Source organism: Boleophthalmus pectinirostris, unplaced genomic scaffold (genome assembly GCF_026225935.1).
Source record: "Boleophthalmus pectinirostris isolate CB_2022bp ecotype Guang Dong unplaced genomic scaffold, ASM2622593v1 HiC_scaffold_9, whole genome shotgun sequence".
Lineage (NCBI taxonomy): Eukaryota > Metazoa > Chordata > Actinopteri > Gobiiformes > Gobiidae > Boleophthalmus > Boleophthalmus pectinirostris.
In genome coordinates, this window is record NW_026571541.1 from 20791667 (window position 1) to 20808799 (window position 17133).

General features: G+C 39.8%; 2 protein-coding genes across 3 annotated transcripts in view; one reads left to right on the top strand and one right to left on the bottom strand.

Annotated features, from left to right (window-relative positions):
* Window positions 1–1149: 1149 nt before the first annotated feature.
* On the bottom strand, window positions 1150–6458 carry shox2 (short stature homeobox 2). 2 transcript variants are annotated; one of them, XM_020918074.2, is made up of 5 exons: window positions 5976–6458; window positions 4687–4895; window positions 2869–2926; window positions 2581–2669; window positions 1150–2124 (listed from the first exon to the last, which is right to left on the bottom strand). In XM_020918074.2, exons 1-5 carry the CDS (start codon window positions 6238–6240, stop codon window positions 1870–1872), a joined length of 876 nt encoding a protein of 291 aa, XP_020773733.1. In that variant the 5' UTR covers window positions 6241–6458; the 3' UTR covers window positions 1150–1869. The 2 variants fall into 2 exon arrangements, with proteins under 2 accessions (XP_020773733.1, XP_055003736.1); XM_055147761.1 differs by having other exon boundaries at window positions 1150–2160.
* Window positions 6459–8649: 2191 nt separating this feature from the next.
* The window catches only part of rsrc1 (arginine/serine-rich coiled-coil 1), an 81426-nt gene continuing 72942 nt past the window's right edge, over window positions 8650–17133 (top strand). The window contains exons 1-3 of the mRNA XM_055166688.1: window positions 8650–8757; window positions 8793–8851; window positions 10001–10123. Of these exons, the coding sequence (XP_055022663.1) occupies window positions 8650–8757; window positions 8793–8851; window positions 10001–10123 (290 nt within the window). The remainder of the gene's footprint in view (window positions 8758–8792; window positions 8852–10000; window positions 10124–17133) is intronic.

Here is a 17133-nt window from a genome sequence, read left to right on the forward strand (position 1 = left end):
TCCTCCATTACTGGCGAGGCTTCCAATCAATAATTCAATAGTTTTGGCGTCTTAATCCAACCCCAAACAATGAGACACATAGACCAATGCAGACTGTGTGAGCAGTATTAATTAATAGCTACAGACATTGCGTTTTGTGTGGAAATATCGGAGGGTAATATGATTCCGATCCCTATAATAGGCTCTTGAGTCAGGTGCTTATTTAATGCTCAATAAGAGGCGGTAAAAGACAGCAAATTAATGTGGTGCCTTTTTAAATCAAGCGAAAGAGTCTGCGTTCTTCTCAAACAAAACAGTGCAAGTCCCCGTCTCCCCCCCATTTTTTTTTTTTTTTTTTTTTTTTTGGATTTGTGAGATTGACTGGCCAGTCTCCAGACAGAGCATGACAGTGGAAATTTTAACTGCGAACCACTTTCATTTGACGTAGTAGCCCATTATGGTTACATCAACTCTTAATCTCGCAAAAAAAAAAAAAAAAAACTGGGAATGTGCCAAATGGATTTTCTATTACATTAGATTGTAGTTTAGGGAGCACAAATAGGCCTAGGTCTAAGCTATTTTCAAAAAAATGCATTTAACGCAGTTATCAAGCTTTTAATTAAGGCCATTAGTCTACAGTTAGGCAATTACGCACAACGATTTTGTTTTATTTTATACGCGCTATCGAGTGGCCGCGCGTTTTATCTGCCTGTTGGCCTGTCCGTCTGCTTGTAGTGGAAATGAGCAGAGCTCCTCTCCAAACGCTCTATAACCAAACTATGAATAATGCATTGATTTGGAAGCGGAGCAGCAAGAGAGCCATGTTCCCCACTAAACGGGCCTGTCACCAGCGTGACGCTATCAAAAGCCCGACATCTACTGCCTAAATTATTAACATCCACGGCTTTGAGCGCAATAATAATAATAATAATAATAATAATAATAATGGACTAATTAAGAAACGTAGTTTAATTTATTACAGGAAAGAAAACATTTTGTTTTGATGAATTCACGTTTCACAGAAAGTTGAACAAAAACAGTGAGATGAATTTTCTTCAGGAAATCGTGCCTCAAATTACTTCCACTGTTTTATAAAAACATAAATTTACAATTCGAAATCACATGATCTTTAATACACATGAACAAAATAAAATAAACAGTCCCACGAGGCGTTTTGAAGCCACTAAATGATAAAAAATAACGTATGTTTTTGTGTGTATAAACATATTTTACACATGCCCGTACCGGTGCGTCTTGTTACTGGCTTGGGGCCTGCAATGTCTTGAGCAACCTCGTGGACGGGACTTGCCCTGACAGGAGGTCTTCACTGATCTCACATTAGTCTAGCAGAAGTGCCCCAAACAAGGCCATAGCCAAAGTTGAGTTGGGGGTAACGGGGGAAAGAGTAGGCTAACCACATACACGCTGCATCAGGCGTAGGGCACACTCACTTTTTAGTTGGCCATTGAACGCAAACATTCGAAACACTGCATTTACCCTTCTCTGTTCAGTCACAGAGAAACTAATGAAAAAGACGAGGCCAGCCTCTATATCGATTCAATAAAACACCAATAACAATGTTTAAAGAAAACAAGTGCAGAATGGTTCGCCTGTTTGACAAAGAGCCCATCGTCCAGCTGCATGTTCTCCTTCAGGCTGTCCCGGGCCCTCCGGTTGTGGGCCCATGGGACCCCATAGGGACATGCTTTGACATCCCATGAGTTCCAACAATTCATAGGCTACAGTTTGTTTCTTTTTTGTTTCATAAATAGCCTGTATATTTATACATATTACCATTGTCCTTCATTAGAAAGAAAACATAAATATGGTCCTTGGATAATTCTCTCAGTTGAGTCCTTGTGTGCAGCCTCTCCCTCGTGATTATAGTCGTCACAGTCCCAGCGCGGCTGTGTGCTTTTTGGCCTTGAGCCTCAGATCTGCGATGCTCGAGTTCTTGCTGGTGTTTTTGGCCGCAGCGGCAGCGGCCACAACGGAGGCCGCAGAGGCCGACTCTGCCAGTGTGGCCAAGGGCAGTCCAAACGGTGGCGCGGGGAACATCATGTATGGCGCATGCGCTGCCAGGTGAGAGTGCAGGTGGTGTTGCGCGTGGGCCACGGCACTGTCCAGCTGCAGTTGCGCCTGCACCTGAAAGGAGAAGGGCGGCACGTTGCAATGACTATCCTACAGGACGAGACGCACGGATGGGGAGAAAAGGGGGAGAAGACGCGTTAACTTTGCAGTGGCTGTTTGGATGGGTCATTTATGCCTATGTCTACTAGTTATAGGCCTAGAATTTATTTCCAGGTTGTCTTAAAAATGCAGTTGTTTTAGGTCATATAGTCATGCCAGCATAATTTAACAATTATGCTGGCTTGCATCTGAGTTTACAAGAAAAACTTTATTTCCCACACCTAAATTATAAATCTAATAGGTATTTACATGTCTCATCAGTGACTGACAGTCGCAAGGGTTATTAAACAGACTCTTGTTGTCCTTATATTAGAACTGGAGTTAGTGCATAGCTCTTGGGCACAGGCAGTGCCAAGACAACAGTCAAGGGATTGGTGTGGTAATAATACTAGACGCTTCAAAAGAACTTGCCTGTTGGAATGGCATCCGTAAAGCTCCCACGTTGACATATGGTGCTACACGACATGCTTCAAATTGATTCGCTGCTCCAATCAGCACACCTGATGAAAAAAAAAACAACAAAACAAAACCATAACCTGTTGTTGTCTTTTAAATAAAAACCCATAAACTAGTGAACTAACAGCGGTCACTGTGGGTTGCACATTAATTGAATTCTGACTCTAGTTACGCGTGCGTAAAGAGGACATTTTAGCGTTTACTGTACTATAACAATAATATTGTGGCACATGAAAGGCATACCTTTATGAAGCTGGTTTTCCTGCTTTCTGCATTTGGCTCTTCTGTTCTGGAACCAAACCTGTAGGGATACAAATTAATTAGAGTCCCACTGATTGGCAGCTGCTTGTGAGGCCGTGCTGCTTCTTCTCCAAGTGACAACAAGCGCGGGAAAAAAAAAAAAATCCCCAAGGAGCGCTGAAACATTAATGATGCTGCTTAACCCGGATTTTAATTATTACATTTAGTTTATGTATTACAACGAGGGAGCACGAAGGCTGCTGCAATCGGTGTCATGGAAATAGTTTAAACGAAAGCAGTAGAGCCACAAAGGGTGACATTAAATTCTTGTTGGGTGAATAGACCCCCCCTTGTTGAGATGTGCAGGGCTATCGGCTTATAATAAATAACCTTGTCAGCGTTGGTTTCATCTTTCTATAGATTTGTATCCCCGAAGAGTTGAATGGACTCTCAGATATCGAATAGCAGCAAAGCTATTACGGTTTGGGACATCAGAGCAAGGCGATCTGAGAGCATCTCCCTCGTTCTCTTCCCATTTCTCTTTCATTAAATGACCGCTGAAATTAATTACCCTTATCAGCTGAAAATCCATGTCGGCGAAACGCTTAAATGCCTCACAGTTGTGTGTAATCACTGCCTAACGCGCGCACGCACAAAAATGCTTCAAACGAGTTAACTTGCGTTTAAATCGACAAGCGTCAATTTCACAGTAACGCCTTGGAACCAACATTAAACGAAGTATAACTATGATAATCTTCTTTGGATTTCAAAGAAAAAGCTTGAGCCGAATTAGTCTACAATGCAACATGTCAATCTCCAGTCTCCCTTTACATCGGTCCAGTGCGCACATGGATTGAAATATCATATTGATTTGTCTGTCAACTGGCTTCATTTATTGACCACAACATTATGTCAATCGGAAGTCCTTTTGTGCATGCCTTCAGGTATAATTTATGACTATAATAACTGCCAAATCCGCTATTGATTGAGGATGAATAAAAAAACTAAAATATAATATAATAAACGCGATGACCTTGTGTACATGGTGGCAGGTATGGCTGTAGAGGGAAGAGAGAGAGAGAGTTCCTTTTGATTTAGATTCAAAATAAAACGATAATTTATGCAAATCCTGTGCGCATGGGACACAATGCGCTTTCTGGGGACATTCCAGATCTGGACGGGGGAGCTCTGATTTCTACTCTTTGTGGAGATTATCGTTTATTAGTATGATGAGAACTTTAGGCCTGCATTTGTTATTACTTCAGATTTGCCGCATTGAGCATGTTCTGCTTGTGCGTAAAATAAGACTATTTTCTAAAAGGTAAAAAAAAAAGATACCTATATGACAGTTCTGGACAGTTCTTTGTGCCAACATGCCACTGTACAAGCCCCCTGACTCCAGCCTTACATGGTTTCTGCGCAGATGGTCTAACGATAACAGAGCTAACAAACACATTCCTTCTTAACTTAATACCCGAAAAGTGAACACTGGCCGTTGTTGTTATGAGAAAATCAAAACATCAATTTAAGATGTATAAGAAAATTGTTCTTAGAAATTAAACCCTTGTAAGAAAACCAACAATTCAAAAATATAATAGTCACTTAACACATGTCCAGCAGAAAGGCTCTAGGCATTTGTACATTTTGGAAGACATTTAGTAAAATAAATAGATCTAAAAATAATAAGCTACCAGAATATGTTGTGAACATTTTAGCAAAACTAAATAAATTATGAGGCAATTATTTTTGTTGAAATTATCGCACGAATAAGATGTAAATACATTTTGTTAATATTTTAATTATTTACTGGCAATTACATACCTGTACTCGGGCCTCTGATAGTCCTAGTCGTTGACTCAGCTCCTCCCGCATGAAAGCGTCCGGATAGTGCGTTTCATCGAATAGTCGCTCCAGTTCGTTAAGCTGCTCCAAAGTGAAGTTAGTCCGACTTCTCCTCTGTTTGATTTTAGTCTGTGTCTCGTCCTCAATTGGTTTGGAGTCCTCTTTTCTGTCCTTTATGTCCGTATTACCTGCGAGAAAATGTCAACATCAAAATATTTACACTGCTAAGAACATTTTTCTGCATGTATTTTTTACAATTCTTTGCGTAATTTGATGATAAACCTAGTCCCGTTCTTTAAATGCACAATGTCAAGCCAATACAAAGCAAAAACGTGTGCCCTCACATCCCTCAAATATCACACAACTATCAGACCACGGATGTTTTGTCGAGCTACATAAAGCTCTTTAATAATTAACCGCTTATAAATATGTAACGTTGTGCCCACTGCTGGATGTCTCATAACCGCCGTTCCCTTTTCAAAGCACACTGCTCTTTTTATACTCCGAGGTTCTTGAAAATTTTGTTCATTTCGCACAAAAAGCAATGACTTTGGACATGAGAACCTATACGACTTATATATATATGTATATATGATAAGATAATTATTGCTATTTTGTCTTTCTGCAGAAATGGTTTTACAATAGCATTATATTTTATTTGGAGAATTAATATACACGAGAATGTTTATATTAATTTAGAATTAGGTGCATGCGTAGACAAATTTTGTACAGTGTATTCTTCAGATTTGTATTCAGTCCGTACAGCACGCGCTTCACACCTGAGAGCAGAGGTGTACGTAGACATAAGCTCGTTTACACGTTTCATTTATGCATTGACGTGTCAGCTACAGAAACACGTATCGCATAGATTTTTATTTGACATTAAAAAAATGCCAAAAGACAATTTTGCTAAAATTTTCAAAGCTTAAAAAACTCTCTGTATATTCGGAATTCTCGGCACAACACGCACAATGCGTTCGCAGTGTACCACCAAAGATGGGAATATCTGAATTGTATAAAAATAAACAGTTGCTCAGCATTTACGCACAACACCAACATGGAGAATTATTTCATTAGGAGAAAAAAAAATTTGTTTATTCAACAATATGTTGGGGTATTTCCACTAACTTGGGAGAACTGTGATACTTTACTGTTTAATAGCGCACACACACACACCCCAAAATAAAATTTCCGTTTTTAACGTGCTGTTAGTGCTAAGTCCGCCCAAGATCAAAGCATGCACATAATGTGTAAGCCTACAGACTTACCGTCTATGAGTTTAGGGCTCCCTGCGTCCCTGATTCTTTCTGGGCCGAGCATGTCCGTTTCTCTTCCTGGTGAGAGCGCGACGTTTCGGCTGACAACTGCTCCTGTTACCGCTTCTTCTCGACTCCCGGGCTCAACTGTTAAAGACTCCCTGCTCCCAGCGCGCGCCGAGCCGGTCTCCAGCACCTCCCTGTAGGTTATCACCTCCTTCTTTTCCTTCACTTTCTGATCGAAAGACTTGGACACAAAAGCGGTGAGCTCTTCCATCACTGCTTTCCCTCCTCGTTAGAAAGAAGACACACTCACCACTCTCCTCTCCCTTTTGCTCCTCGACAGCCTTTAAGACATCAATAGTGTGGTTCGTTTTTTAGTCGACCCCTTAGAAATGAGGCGAGGAGGTTAGGTGATGCTGCTGCCAACTCTGGGAATAGGTAAAACACATGTAAAGCAGTATCTTCTTAGCCAATTCCTCCTCCTTTGGATGCGGAGTTGGGAACCTGCTGGTGAACCTCTATTGAAGTCACAGTATTTATACTTTGCGGTGCCTTGCCCCCTTGATCCGTGCAAATTACCTCCCCTCAGGATGCCGGGATGAGCCCCCCTTCCCCTCCGCTGATAGGAGTGAGAGAGGGACTGAGAGAGAAAGAGAGAGAGAGCTTTAAACAAGCTTTACGCAGCGTCGCCGCTATTGGTCATTAATCCGAGATTGACAAGAGGGACTAATTAATTGAATTAAGCGCTCATTCGTTGCTATTGTCCTGAGTTAGTTTTCCAAACACCCGAGAGATGGCCATGGATCTCTTTTTTTCTTCCTCTCTTCGGCCGTCTCTCACTCTGCAGGGGTGGGGCTTAAAAATGGGAAAATGACACGAAAGGGGAGCACATGTTTTGAAGAGTGGTTCCTCAGTATCTCTCTGTGATCCGGGGGTAAAAGAAGACACAAGGATGACACGGGGCAGTGAGCAGCTGGGACGGGATGCAAGAGCAGTCAGTCGCGCAGCTTTGGGAAAGTACGCGTCTGCATAGACTGTTTGGCTTTAGTCCCACTCGTGCATGGAGTGGACATTTTGCTTCGGGCCTTTAATTAAACCTATTAAAATAATTTGCATGCCAAAAACTTTTATCTTTATAAACTTGCCTAGGCTACTTCTTGGATTGATAATAATAATAAAAAACATTATTATTATTATTATTATTATTATTATTATTATTATTATTATTATTATTATTATTATTATTATTATTATTATTATTATTATTAACAACAACAACAACAACAACAATAATAATAATAATAATAATAATAATAATAATAATAATCTATTTAAACGTTTATGGGTTAAAAGCGAAAATCTCAAATGCTGCTGAAAACGTTTGATTTCAGTGCGATGCCGCCACTTCGCTCTCCACTTAATGTGTTTTAATCTCGTTCATTGCATATAAGACTGTAATAACGCAAATATATCAACAGAGGTGTAACAATCATAAGAGTCTAACATATATATAGGCCTATATTGGGGTTTTTTGTAGGATATGCTAAATCATCGAAAAGGCCTAAACGCTGGTTGTACATTGCTCTCAAACAACTGTAAGCCTACTTATTGTCTATAGATAGATTCATTTATTTGGCCTATGTTAGGTTATAGCTGGGCAGTCTGAACCTATTCATTTTTTAATCAACAGCCTCTTCCCATTTCAGTTGATGCGTAAAGCTTTGAGATAATGCCTTCTCTTATTTGAGGATCATTGCCTCAAATAACCAGCATCATAGACAATCTCATAGGTCTATGAGATTGTCTATGATGCTGGTCTATGCCGGCTATGCCTATTGCCTATAAAAACTGTGAAAAACACGAGAGGCCTATCAAGCACTTTACGTTTCATAGTCATTCTAGCCCATGTCCGCACACTTTTGCCTCTCATGCTCTGGGACTGACTGACGGAAACTGGCTGACAATATGCGCCAAAGACCTTGGTCACCACTCAAATATCATGTCAGTACACAACCTGGTTATTAGGCTGACTGCAATGGTCAGAGCTAAAATTGAACTGTCAATCCTTGGATTATGATTTATGAATCATAAAAAAAAATAAGATTAATATTATTACTAATATTCATTACCAAGCACATAACACATTTGTATGTTCAAGTATGCTGTTGCATATACTGCCCATGGTAAAACCGTACGCGTCCTGAGTCGGAGTAGGCTCATCGACTGCTCTGTGCTCGATTGCAAGGTTCTTTTATCGATGTTTTTCGCCTGATTCGTCTTGTACGTAGAACATGTTGTGGACTAGATTTTAAATGACAATTTGAAAGGTGAGCATCGGTATTTTACTATTCCGAATATAATAATGTATTGTCATAGCCTTTTTGTTTTTGATGACTGTTGTTTTTAAAGGGTGAGCTGCAGATGACTCGTAATGTGACTGTTTAGGATCCGTAACTAGCCACAATGCTAACAGCTGGTTGCTACATTTTCAGTGAAACGTAACCATGCATTATGTTTTTGGTTAGATTTCTGTGATCACATAACCTATTGCCCAATGACAAGACTTATGAATGCTGTTAATCAAATACAACTTTTGTATTTTAAGATTTGGGTGCCATATAATGTAGCTCATTCGTGATCATGTTGATTACACTGCCACACAGGCTAGCCATAATAAAGCAGCATGGGTCGCCGCTCGTCTGATAGTGAGGATGACAGTCGGAGCAGACGGAAGAGAAAACAACGTCGCCGTTCGTCTTCTTCTTCGTCCTCCTCGTCTTCCTCCCGCAGGGTGAGCACCAGCCGCAGCCAGAGGTCCAGCCGTAGGAGCCGCTCCAGAGACAGAAACCGAGACAGAGATCGGGACCGGGAGACAGAGACAGGAGGCGAGTCCGATCTGAACCAAGACTTTGAAACTGTAACCACACATAAGCTATTTAACACGGCATGTGTAAACCGTATGCCTTTTTTGCCTTTGAATGTGCACAAAGTCACTATTAACTTTACAATAAGAGGATAGTAAGTGGTTTAATTATGCATTTCACCATTTAATTAATGATGCAATCCTAGGTTCAAATTGACTAAAGTCTGCCTTGCACACTTGCTACTATATTGTCTGCTTATTGTTTTATGTGTCTTATAAGCCCATGCAGGCTGGGCACCAACTAAATGGTGCATGACACTAAATAAGTAAACTAAACTAAACTAAATTAAACTACTAAACTACTAAACTATACTATACTGGGCTCTATCCACTCACTGAGGACATGACACTCACATGATAGGTGAATGAAACAACTTGTGAAGATCACAACATACATTTCTAGTGGTACAATTATTGTGAGAAGAAACAAAAACATTTTATGATTTTCCATGATTACTGACACTATAACTAAACAGCACTGACATATTGATTTCATCACCATTATAACATAAAACTTCCTGAATGAAAAATTAATTATATTGTGAGATAAACAGATAAATTACTTTAATTTATATTATGTGTTTTAACCATGTTAATTTGTCATAAGCAGGCAGATAAAAACACACTTTAGGTTTACGTTTTTAAAATTCAGATTGAACATATTTTTTGTCAAGATTCTCTCAATTTCCATTTTTTTTGTACTTTAGATTATATAGTGACCTGAACAAATGCTGTTATCAATTAACCAAAAAATCCTGACATCCATAGTTGAACAAAAAAAAAACAAAACACCATCATCATCAGTGATTTGTGAACTTTGTATTGAAATTAGACGCTACTCCATGATACACCAAAAGGCCCAGGTGGAGGAGCTGTGGGCTCTATGGCTTTTAGCATATTCAAATCTTTATTATTGCAAAGTTGTAATGAGCTTTGAATTGCATTTTATGAATGTGTGTTAGCTTTTGAGGTGAAGTGAGTTTATTCCAAATAGATTAAAATATTGTGTGGTTGCTCTTTGAGAAATTTTGTTGGTTTTTACCTGGATACATTTCTGTCATTGAAATCAACCAAACACTTAACATGATGGCCTTCTCCTTGGGTGTTGCAGGCGGAGAAGACGTTCCAGCAGCAGTTCATCTCACAGTTCATCGCGCAGGAGGCGGAGCCGCAGTGCAGACAGGGATAAAGGAAGAAGCCATCGGTCACACAGGTCACGCAGCCGAGACAGAAGGTATCACATACATGCTTCTTGCATTGCCACTATTCTTGAGCAAAACATGTTTGCCTAACATACCTGAATATTAAAATATTTGTTAAAAAATATATATATATTTTGTAACTATAAATCGTTCTGCTCATATTTTGCATATTGAATATACACTGGTTTTATGACGCTTACCTCATTATTACCATTATTAACCTACTCAATTTATTTGGCATGGAGCAGATTCAATCTGTATTCTGACCCTTTTTGGCTTGATGAATAAATGTTTTTTGGATAGCCAAAAAGAGGAAAAACAGAAAGGGATATTTAAAATCCATTTTAATCTTTTCATGTTTTTCTAATGTGTAGTTTATGTGTAATTAGTAATAGCTTATCAATTAAACATAGATTCTGTGAGCAGATGCTTTCTGAATGCACACACATTCACAGCACAGAGCCACCATGATCAGAAATCTCTTTCAGAGACATAAAGCAGACTGTGTGTGGTGGCCCCTGTCATTAGCATTACTAATCTGCCGTTAATGAACTAGTAAACTATGGTTCTGCTAAATCCCTCTCATGCACACATGCACAACACCAACAGTGAAGAAAAGGTATAAAATATGCACACACAAGGTCCTTTGTTTACTTGTACAGCTGCAGGGAAGAGCAGAGATGGTTTTAATCACTAAGGCAAATGGGTAAGATCTTCATTAGAAGGATGAAAGGTACTATGACTCATAAATCCTTAACACTTATAATATGTTAAAAGAGTTTCATGGTGTGTACAGTACACAAGTGACTTATTTTGAAAATCCGGATCCATAGATATTGCATGCTTCCTGGCTACTCTCAGCGGTATATTTGCACAGTGGCAACAATGATTAAAACATCCGTTACAAATGGCATTGCTGATGTGGTGTAAGATGAAAGGTGGAGGGGATTTGGAAGATTTAGGAGTACAGTGGATGACATTGGTGTTTACAAATGCTGCTCTGTGATTAGCAAGGCTGCGTTGTGTAATCGGCTTAGCTTTAAGCAATGAGCAGGTGGGTTTGCTGGTGTTTGGTGCTGCAGATTTTCTCTGTGTTTATGATAGTGGGTTGGGAGATGGAGGAGGTTGTTAAGTGCTTCACTAAGTCGGACTTTTGGGTATTTAGATCATGTGTTATTGTAATATGCCTTGGTAAAGGCCTTTCCTCCCCAGACATTTTCTCTATTTTTGCAATGTTTTTGTTCATTATCATTTTCTTAATGCTGTGAAGTTTATTGCACACTGAAGTTTTTTGCGGAAGTGTGTGTAGCCCTACTGATTAAAAAATACTGTCACAAGTCCCAAACGGTGATGTAATTACGTACCATATATTGAAAAATGAGAACATAACATAGCTATAGAATCTGGCAACCCAAAGAAAAAAGTAACTTTAACTTACTTTAATATCATGTTGTGTATCTATGTATCTATGTATCATGTATCTGAGTTAATCAGCACAATTTCTGAGAGATAAATAGGTCATGTTTATGAAATATTCCACACAGTTCCTACTAATGAAATCCTTAACTAACATATATATATATATATATATATATATATATATATATATATATATATATATATATATATTGGTGTCTCTGCCTCAGCTGGACTTGTTATAAGCTGGAGTGTGCTGTACAGGTGCCGTTAGAGCTATTAGTCAGCGATGTGTGAGTGAGGCCAAGGGAGCGAGCAGAGGCAAGCTGATGGATCAGAGGAGGATTGAGTGGACAGGACTTCATGATTGATACACAGTAAGGATATGAGGTGCTGCGTGCCACCACCATCCCCATCACACTAACCCAGCCTCACCTCCAGAATATGAAAAGAGCAGTGAAGAGAGAGGGAGACAGAGCACCCTGACCACTCAGAAGAAAGCGCAAGACAACAAGAAGTAACAGGTGAATGGAAATGCACAGTGTGGATCTGATGAGGTGGTGCCAGTGGAGAAGCTAGGACAGACCAAAGAGGGGAAAAGGAGCTTTGGAGAGCAGGTAGGCCAAAGATTAGGGAATTATTCAAAAAAAGATGAGATTACGTACATTCCAAAACTGCACAAGTACAAGATTGGGAGCAAAGTGGAACACCAAGGGTTGACTGGGAGGAATATTATTACCATCTTTTCAATCTTTTCTGTATAAATAAAAAATCAATAGATGCCCGAAGTCAGAATAATGCTCCATCAGGCGTTTACCATTATTGTTACTTCTTTCTGCTCTTTCTCTATGCGATTTTCCTAGATCCCAATCAGTGCACGACCAGGTCCCCCAGAGGCAGTCAATCTTGCCCCGAAATGTAAAACAGACAAGAGGAGCAGATTACCTATTTGCCATTAATGTTTATTCTCTTTGATGTGAGCAGGCATACCGGGCCGCATCTCTGTGTGTGCGTGGTCTTTGCTGTGTGTACGCTGGCACCGGAGCATCTTGTGTGGGGCCTGATTGAGTGTGTGCGAGCGTTTGCAGATTTGTGCGCGTGCATGTTCACACGGGGGGCGGGCGTCGCAGCTGAGTCCACTGGGGCAGAGCAGCGTTCAGTGATCTGAGGTGTTCCCGGTTCAACAAAGAGTGCTCATCACAGCCGGATCACAGGCACGTCTTCAGGTGAGCGCCGAACAGTGCACCGCAGCAGGGGTTAAGTGCGCGGGGCTCAATCAGTCATCCTGTCAGCTTTCTACTCATTGAACAGGTAGCTTTACAGGCAATGTTGGAAGATATTAAAAGAACATGGGTAATTCTGTGGTGGCTGGGATAGTCTATGTAACCATTCAGTAGAGGCATATTCTGCAAGGCATACACAAACATTTTTCTTATGAATATTTCAGCAACGTGTTGAGTTAGCAGGGCAGAGTGCTAGCGTCAGGTTTTATACAGGCTAACTGCTTGGGATGCGGTCATGTCACAGGGAGCCTCAATTATTTACTCCTGCTCAATACAATTGAGGGAGGTTTTTGCTATTAATTCTGACAGTAGACTGTATTTGTTTACACACTTCATTTGGGCATAACATTTTTGATGATATGCTTTGTATGATATACTTTGTATACTCCATGACCCACAACTCGTACCAAAAGTAAACTGGCATCTTTATGTGAGAAGTAGAATTAACTGCAGTTCTTTCCCAGTCACAATATCTTTTCTGGATTATCACTGAACAAGATGCTTTGTGAGAATAACTTTTATATAATTTATATCAAATATAATCTTGTATATTTGACGTCTACATGTTGATATTCTCAAACCCATATAAGTATTCCATAAGAAAATCTATTGGATTATTGGGGTAAATATGAAGTCAAGATTTTGATTGCTTTTTTCAATCCTAGAGTAAGTATAATGGCTAAAGAACGGCTCATTAGAAAGTCTGTTTTTTTAATGGAGAACTCCAATTGACCATGTGAGGGAGTGACATGACCTGCTATTTATTTCAGTGAGCAATTTTCTTCAGTATAGAATGAGGTGTCGTTCATCTGCTAGATAGCTTTTCACAGTGACATAGACTGTGCACAAGGTCATCCAGGAGCCTTGGGAACCAGGAGGCTGAAAGGTCAGTGAAGCGGTCCATTCTGGAAACAGGTGTGCACTACTCATGCTGATACTCTGGCCATGGTTCCAGTTGTACAGTAATGCATCTTTGTCAATAGATTGGCATGTTATAGCAGGTGGTGTTACCTGTCCATGGCTTCATATAGTGATGAAATATGTCAAATCCAAATCTTGTTACTGTTGTTTAAACTTACATTATTTCCTTACCCAAGTGTAGTGGACCAAACAGAAAGGCAAAGCCAAGCATTGATGCCATAGTGCTTTTTAAGGGTTTGTGTTATTGTGTACTCTGAGCTTTTGAAAAAGAAAAACTCTTTCATGTTAATTAAATGTTAATACTTAATGAGTCTAGTGTCAGGCCTGTCTCTCTTCTATTGTAAATAATTCCTCCCCTTCCTTTCCAATTATCGGACAGGTCAAATGTTGATGTAAACTGAAAGATGACCTGGTTTTGTTGTGCAGCATCTTCTCTAGTCGATAAAAATCAACATGCTTCCACTGGTGAGATCTGAGTGTGTTTGTTGTTGTATTCCTCTCTTTGCCCTCTCCACACTCTTACTCTTCTCTGTGTTGTCTTTTTTATTTATCCACTGTAAAGGCCAGTCAAGCACTACTCGCCTTTGTTGTCAGAAACCTTTATTTACCAAAGGGAGGAATAAGTGACTGACACAGACAGACTCTTTCATCCCCAGCTCGCCGCAAGCACTGTTCCTCTCTAATGCCAGAGGAAACCCTCGCACTGCCAGGCTCCCCCCTCACCCTCACCCCCCAGCCCAGAGCAGCCCTCCCTCCTGCAGGCTCATAGCACACAGCCCTGTCCCTTGGGTTCAGCTGCTGTGTGTACACTACACACAACGCACACTCACCTCATAATTCGTCTCACACTCAGGATCATCTTAGGCCAATTGTCTGAAATTGAGTCATTCACAGTTAACATGTTTTTTAAATCATCCAAATGATGTACAAACAAACAGTAGGGCTGTGCAATTAATCATAATTCAATTATCATTATGATTATTGCTTAATCAATTCCAAATATTGATTTATAATTGAGATTATTAAACTACTATTCTTAACTGCTTTTAATCCCCCCTCCTTAGAGGGAAAAGTAACTTGGATACCTTTCTCCTTGTAGAGTACATTTGTAACAGTTATAGATAGATCTGTTCATTCTCTTTATTTTAGCCATGCTGTTTCGCCATTTTCAATAATCGTAATAATTGTGAGCAACCCCTGCATACAAAATGTTAATAGTTTTATTATTATTATTTTTTAAATTTAACTCGAAGTCAGTGGAGAAGCTGTTTTTGTTGTGATTATGATAACATGTGAAATTTGTGTTTTGTACTTAACTATCAAAAACTACAAAAACTAACACTTTATGCAGTTGTACTTTTTTATCTTGTATAATTGTATCAGATTTTATGGCTTGCTTTTCCATTTCAAACCAGTGTTCTAGACATATGTTTCAGTGATATTTTTCTTTTAGATATGTGTACGAAAGAAGGAAATTGACCGTTTGAGGAATTAACTCTCCTGCTGTGGCTTTGTACAGTTTAGCAAATAAATGTGCACTAATGCCAAAGACAAGAAGCATTCAAACATTTTTCATTGTGCTAACTTTGTCAGAGAAAAGCTGTATCCGTCTGGCCACACCAAGAGACAGGCTGAGCAGAAAAGCTTCTCGCTCTGGCAGAGGAAAATGAACACCAAATGTATCTTTCACACATTCTCCTGCCTTCTCTCTGTCTCTCTTTTCTGTTTAAGCTTCTTGAAGTTCTTCCAAATTGGGTTTTAAATGCCAATTAGGAGGTTGAATGTAGTAAAATAAAAGCAAATGCAGGCAGGATGGCCTCACCTTCTGGCTGGTTAGGCTTCAGAGAGAGTCGAGCTGGACCTTTGGCTCCCAGTGAGGCTTTGAGAGAAATATCCTGCCTAATGAACACATTAATTAGAACCATAACTATTTATAAGATGATAATTAGAAACGAAGGGAGGTAAACTGGGCTTTTCCTGCAATTAATGGACGATTAATTACCGGAGCTAATGAAGTGGATTTTTGAAACGCGTGGAGGTGAAGTACAGAGATGTGCTGCTCACTTTGTGATCACTAGCATAATTATTTTCTCCAGCACCAAAGCGTTTGAGGCCGCGGTCCTCGCCAGGCTCAGGCCAGCTAATAAGCATCATTGCATCGTTATATATGCACTTAAAAAGACTTGCTACTGAAATGACTGTCTAATTATTTCTAATTGGCAGGCCCGTGTGCCTCCATTGAGCTGTTTGGAGCCCAGTGGAGCCTGGGGTCTAATAATGCTTTGGGCGGAGAGGGGAGGGGTTGTTGAAATGGTACGGTTGTGATGGGGCCCACGTTGCACCCTGTGTCTCTCACCCAGCAGGACTCTGGATCCTATAAAGATCCTATTGCTCTTGGAGGTCACCTCTGGGTAGCCAGTAACAGTAGAATTTTAGTAGACTTAATTCTCTTCTTTTAATTAACTGCTTTTGGTCTTAATTTATGCACAAGTTGAACACCACCGTCTGTCCACATCTCTTCTTTCTACTCTTAAACAGGCTTCACACACAATGAGGGAGGGGGTATGTTTCTGTAGCACTAGTGATTCCGTGGCCAGGTTTTGAGCCAGCCCATTGAGACCTTTGTAACAGACCATGGACAAACCTCAATCGGAAGAATACACCTTGTACTTTTGCTCAGGCCATATGGACACATTATTTGCAATATTGCTATATGTACTATATATAATGTTCTTTTTGTGATCAATTAGGTGTAATATTGAAAGGTAATATGTCATTCATTTTCAGTGTTTAAACCTGTTTGTGACCTGCTACTGTTACATCGACCTGTCATGTTGGGTCTCCATGTTAACCAGTGACATATTGTTTTCCTTGTCCTTCTAGTTTGTTTTCATTAAAGCATCTTCTGAGCAAATTGCCAGATAGTAGAACCACTGAATGCACTTGTCAATTTACCTAAGAAAGCAAATATACACAGGCCCATGCAGCTAGTCACACACACACAAGCATGTGGTTTCACTCACACAATGAGTAATTTAGTTTTGGAAGAGAAAAATGAGCAAAGGAGAGGTAGAGAAATAAAGAAAGATAATATTGCGCCTACACTAAAACACTGACAATCCGAAAAGTAATGAAACACATTCTCAGTGTGTGTCTGTTTTTTTTTTTTAGTTTCTTTCTTTTGTTCTATCTATTCTTTTTGGCTTTTGCAGAGTTCAAGATTTCTGAAGGAAGGGGAGATGGATGGATCACCTTTAGGATTTGTTGCCAATAGCTGCAGGATTGGATGAATTAGGTCTCCCTTTTTGGCCTATCATGATAACAAATTTTAAAGTATGAAATATTGCTGAAGGAAATGTAGACAATAAGCAGTAATTCTGACACCAAACCAAACGATAAAACAGAATTATCCCCCAAAGGTA

What these genes read in the sequence shown, in the direction of transcription:
- shox2 (XM_055147761.1), bottom strand. Translation starts at nt 6,240, where the DNA reads ATGGAAGAGCTCACCGCTTTTGTGTCCAAGTCTTTCGATCAGAAAGTG. An exon ending in GAGCCCTAAACTCATAGACG is followed by an intron (nt 4,896 to 5,975) that starts GTAAGTCTGTAG and finishes ATTTTCTCGCAG; the next exon opens with GTAATACGGACATAAAGGAC. An exon ending in TATCAGAGGCCCGAGTACAG is followed by an intron (nt 2,927 to 4,686) that starts GTATGTAATTGC and finishes GTATCCCTACAG; the next exon opens with GTTTGGTTCCAGAACAGAAG.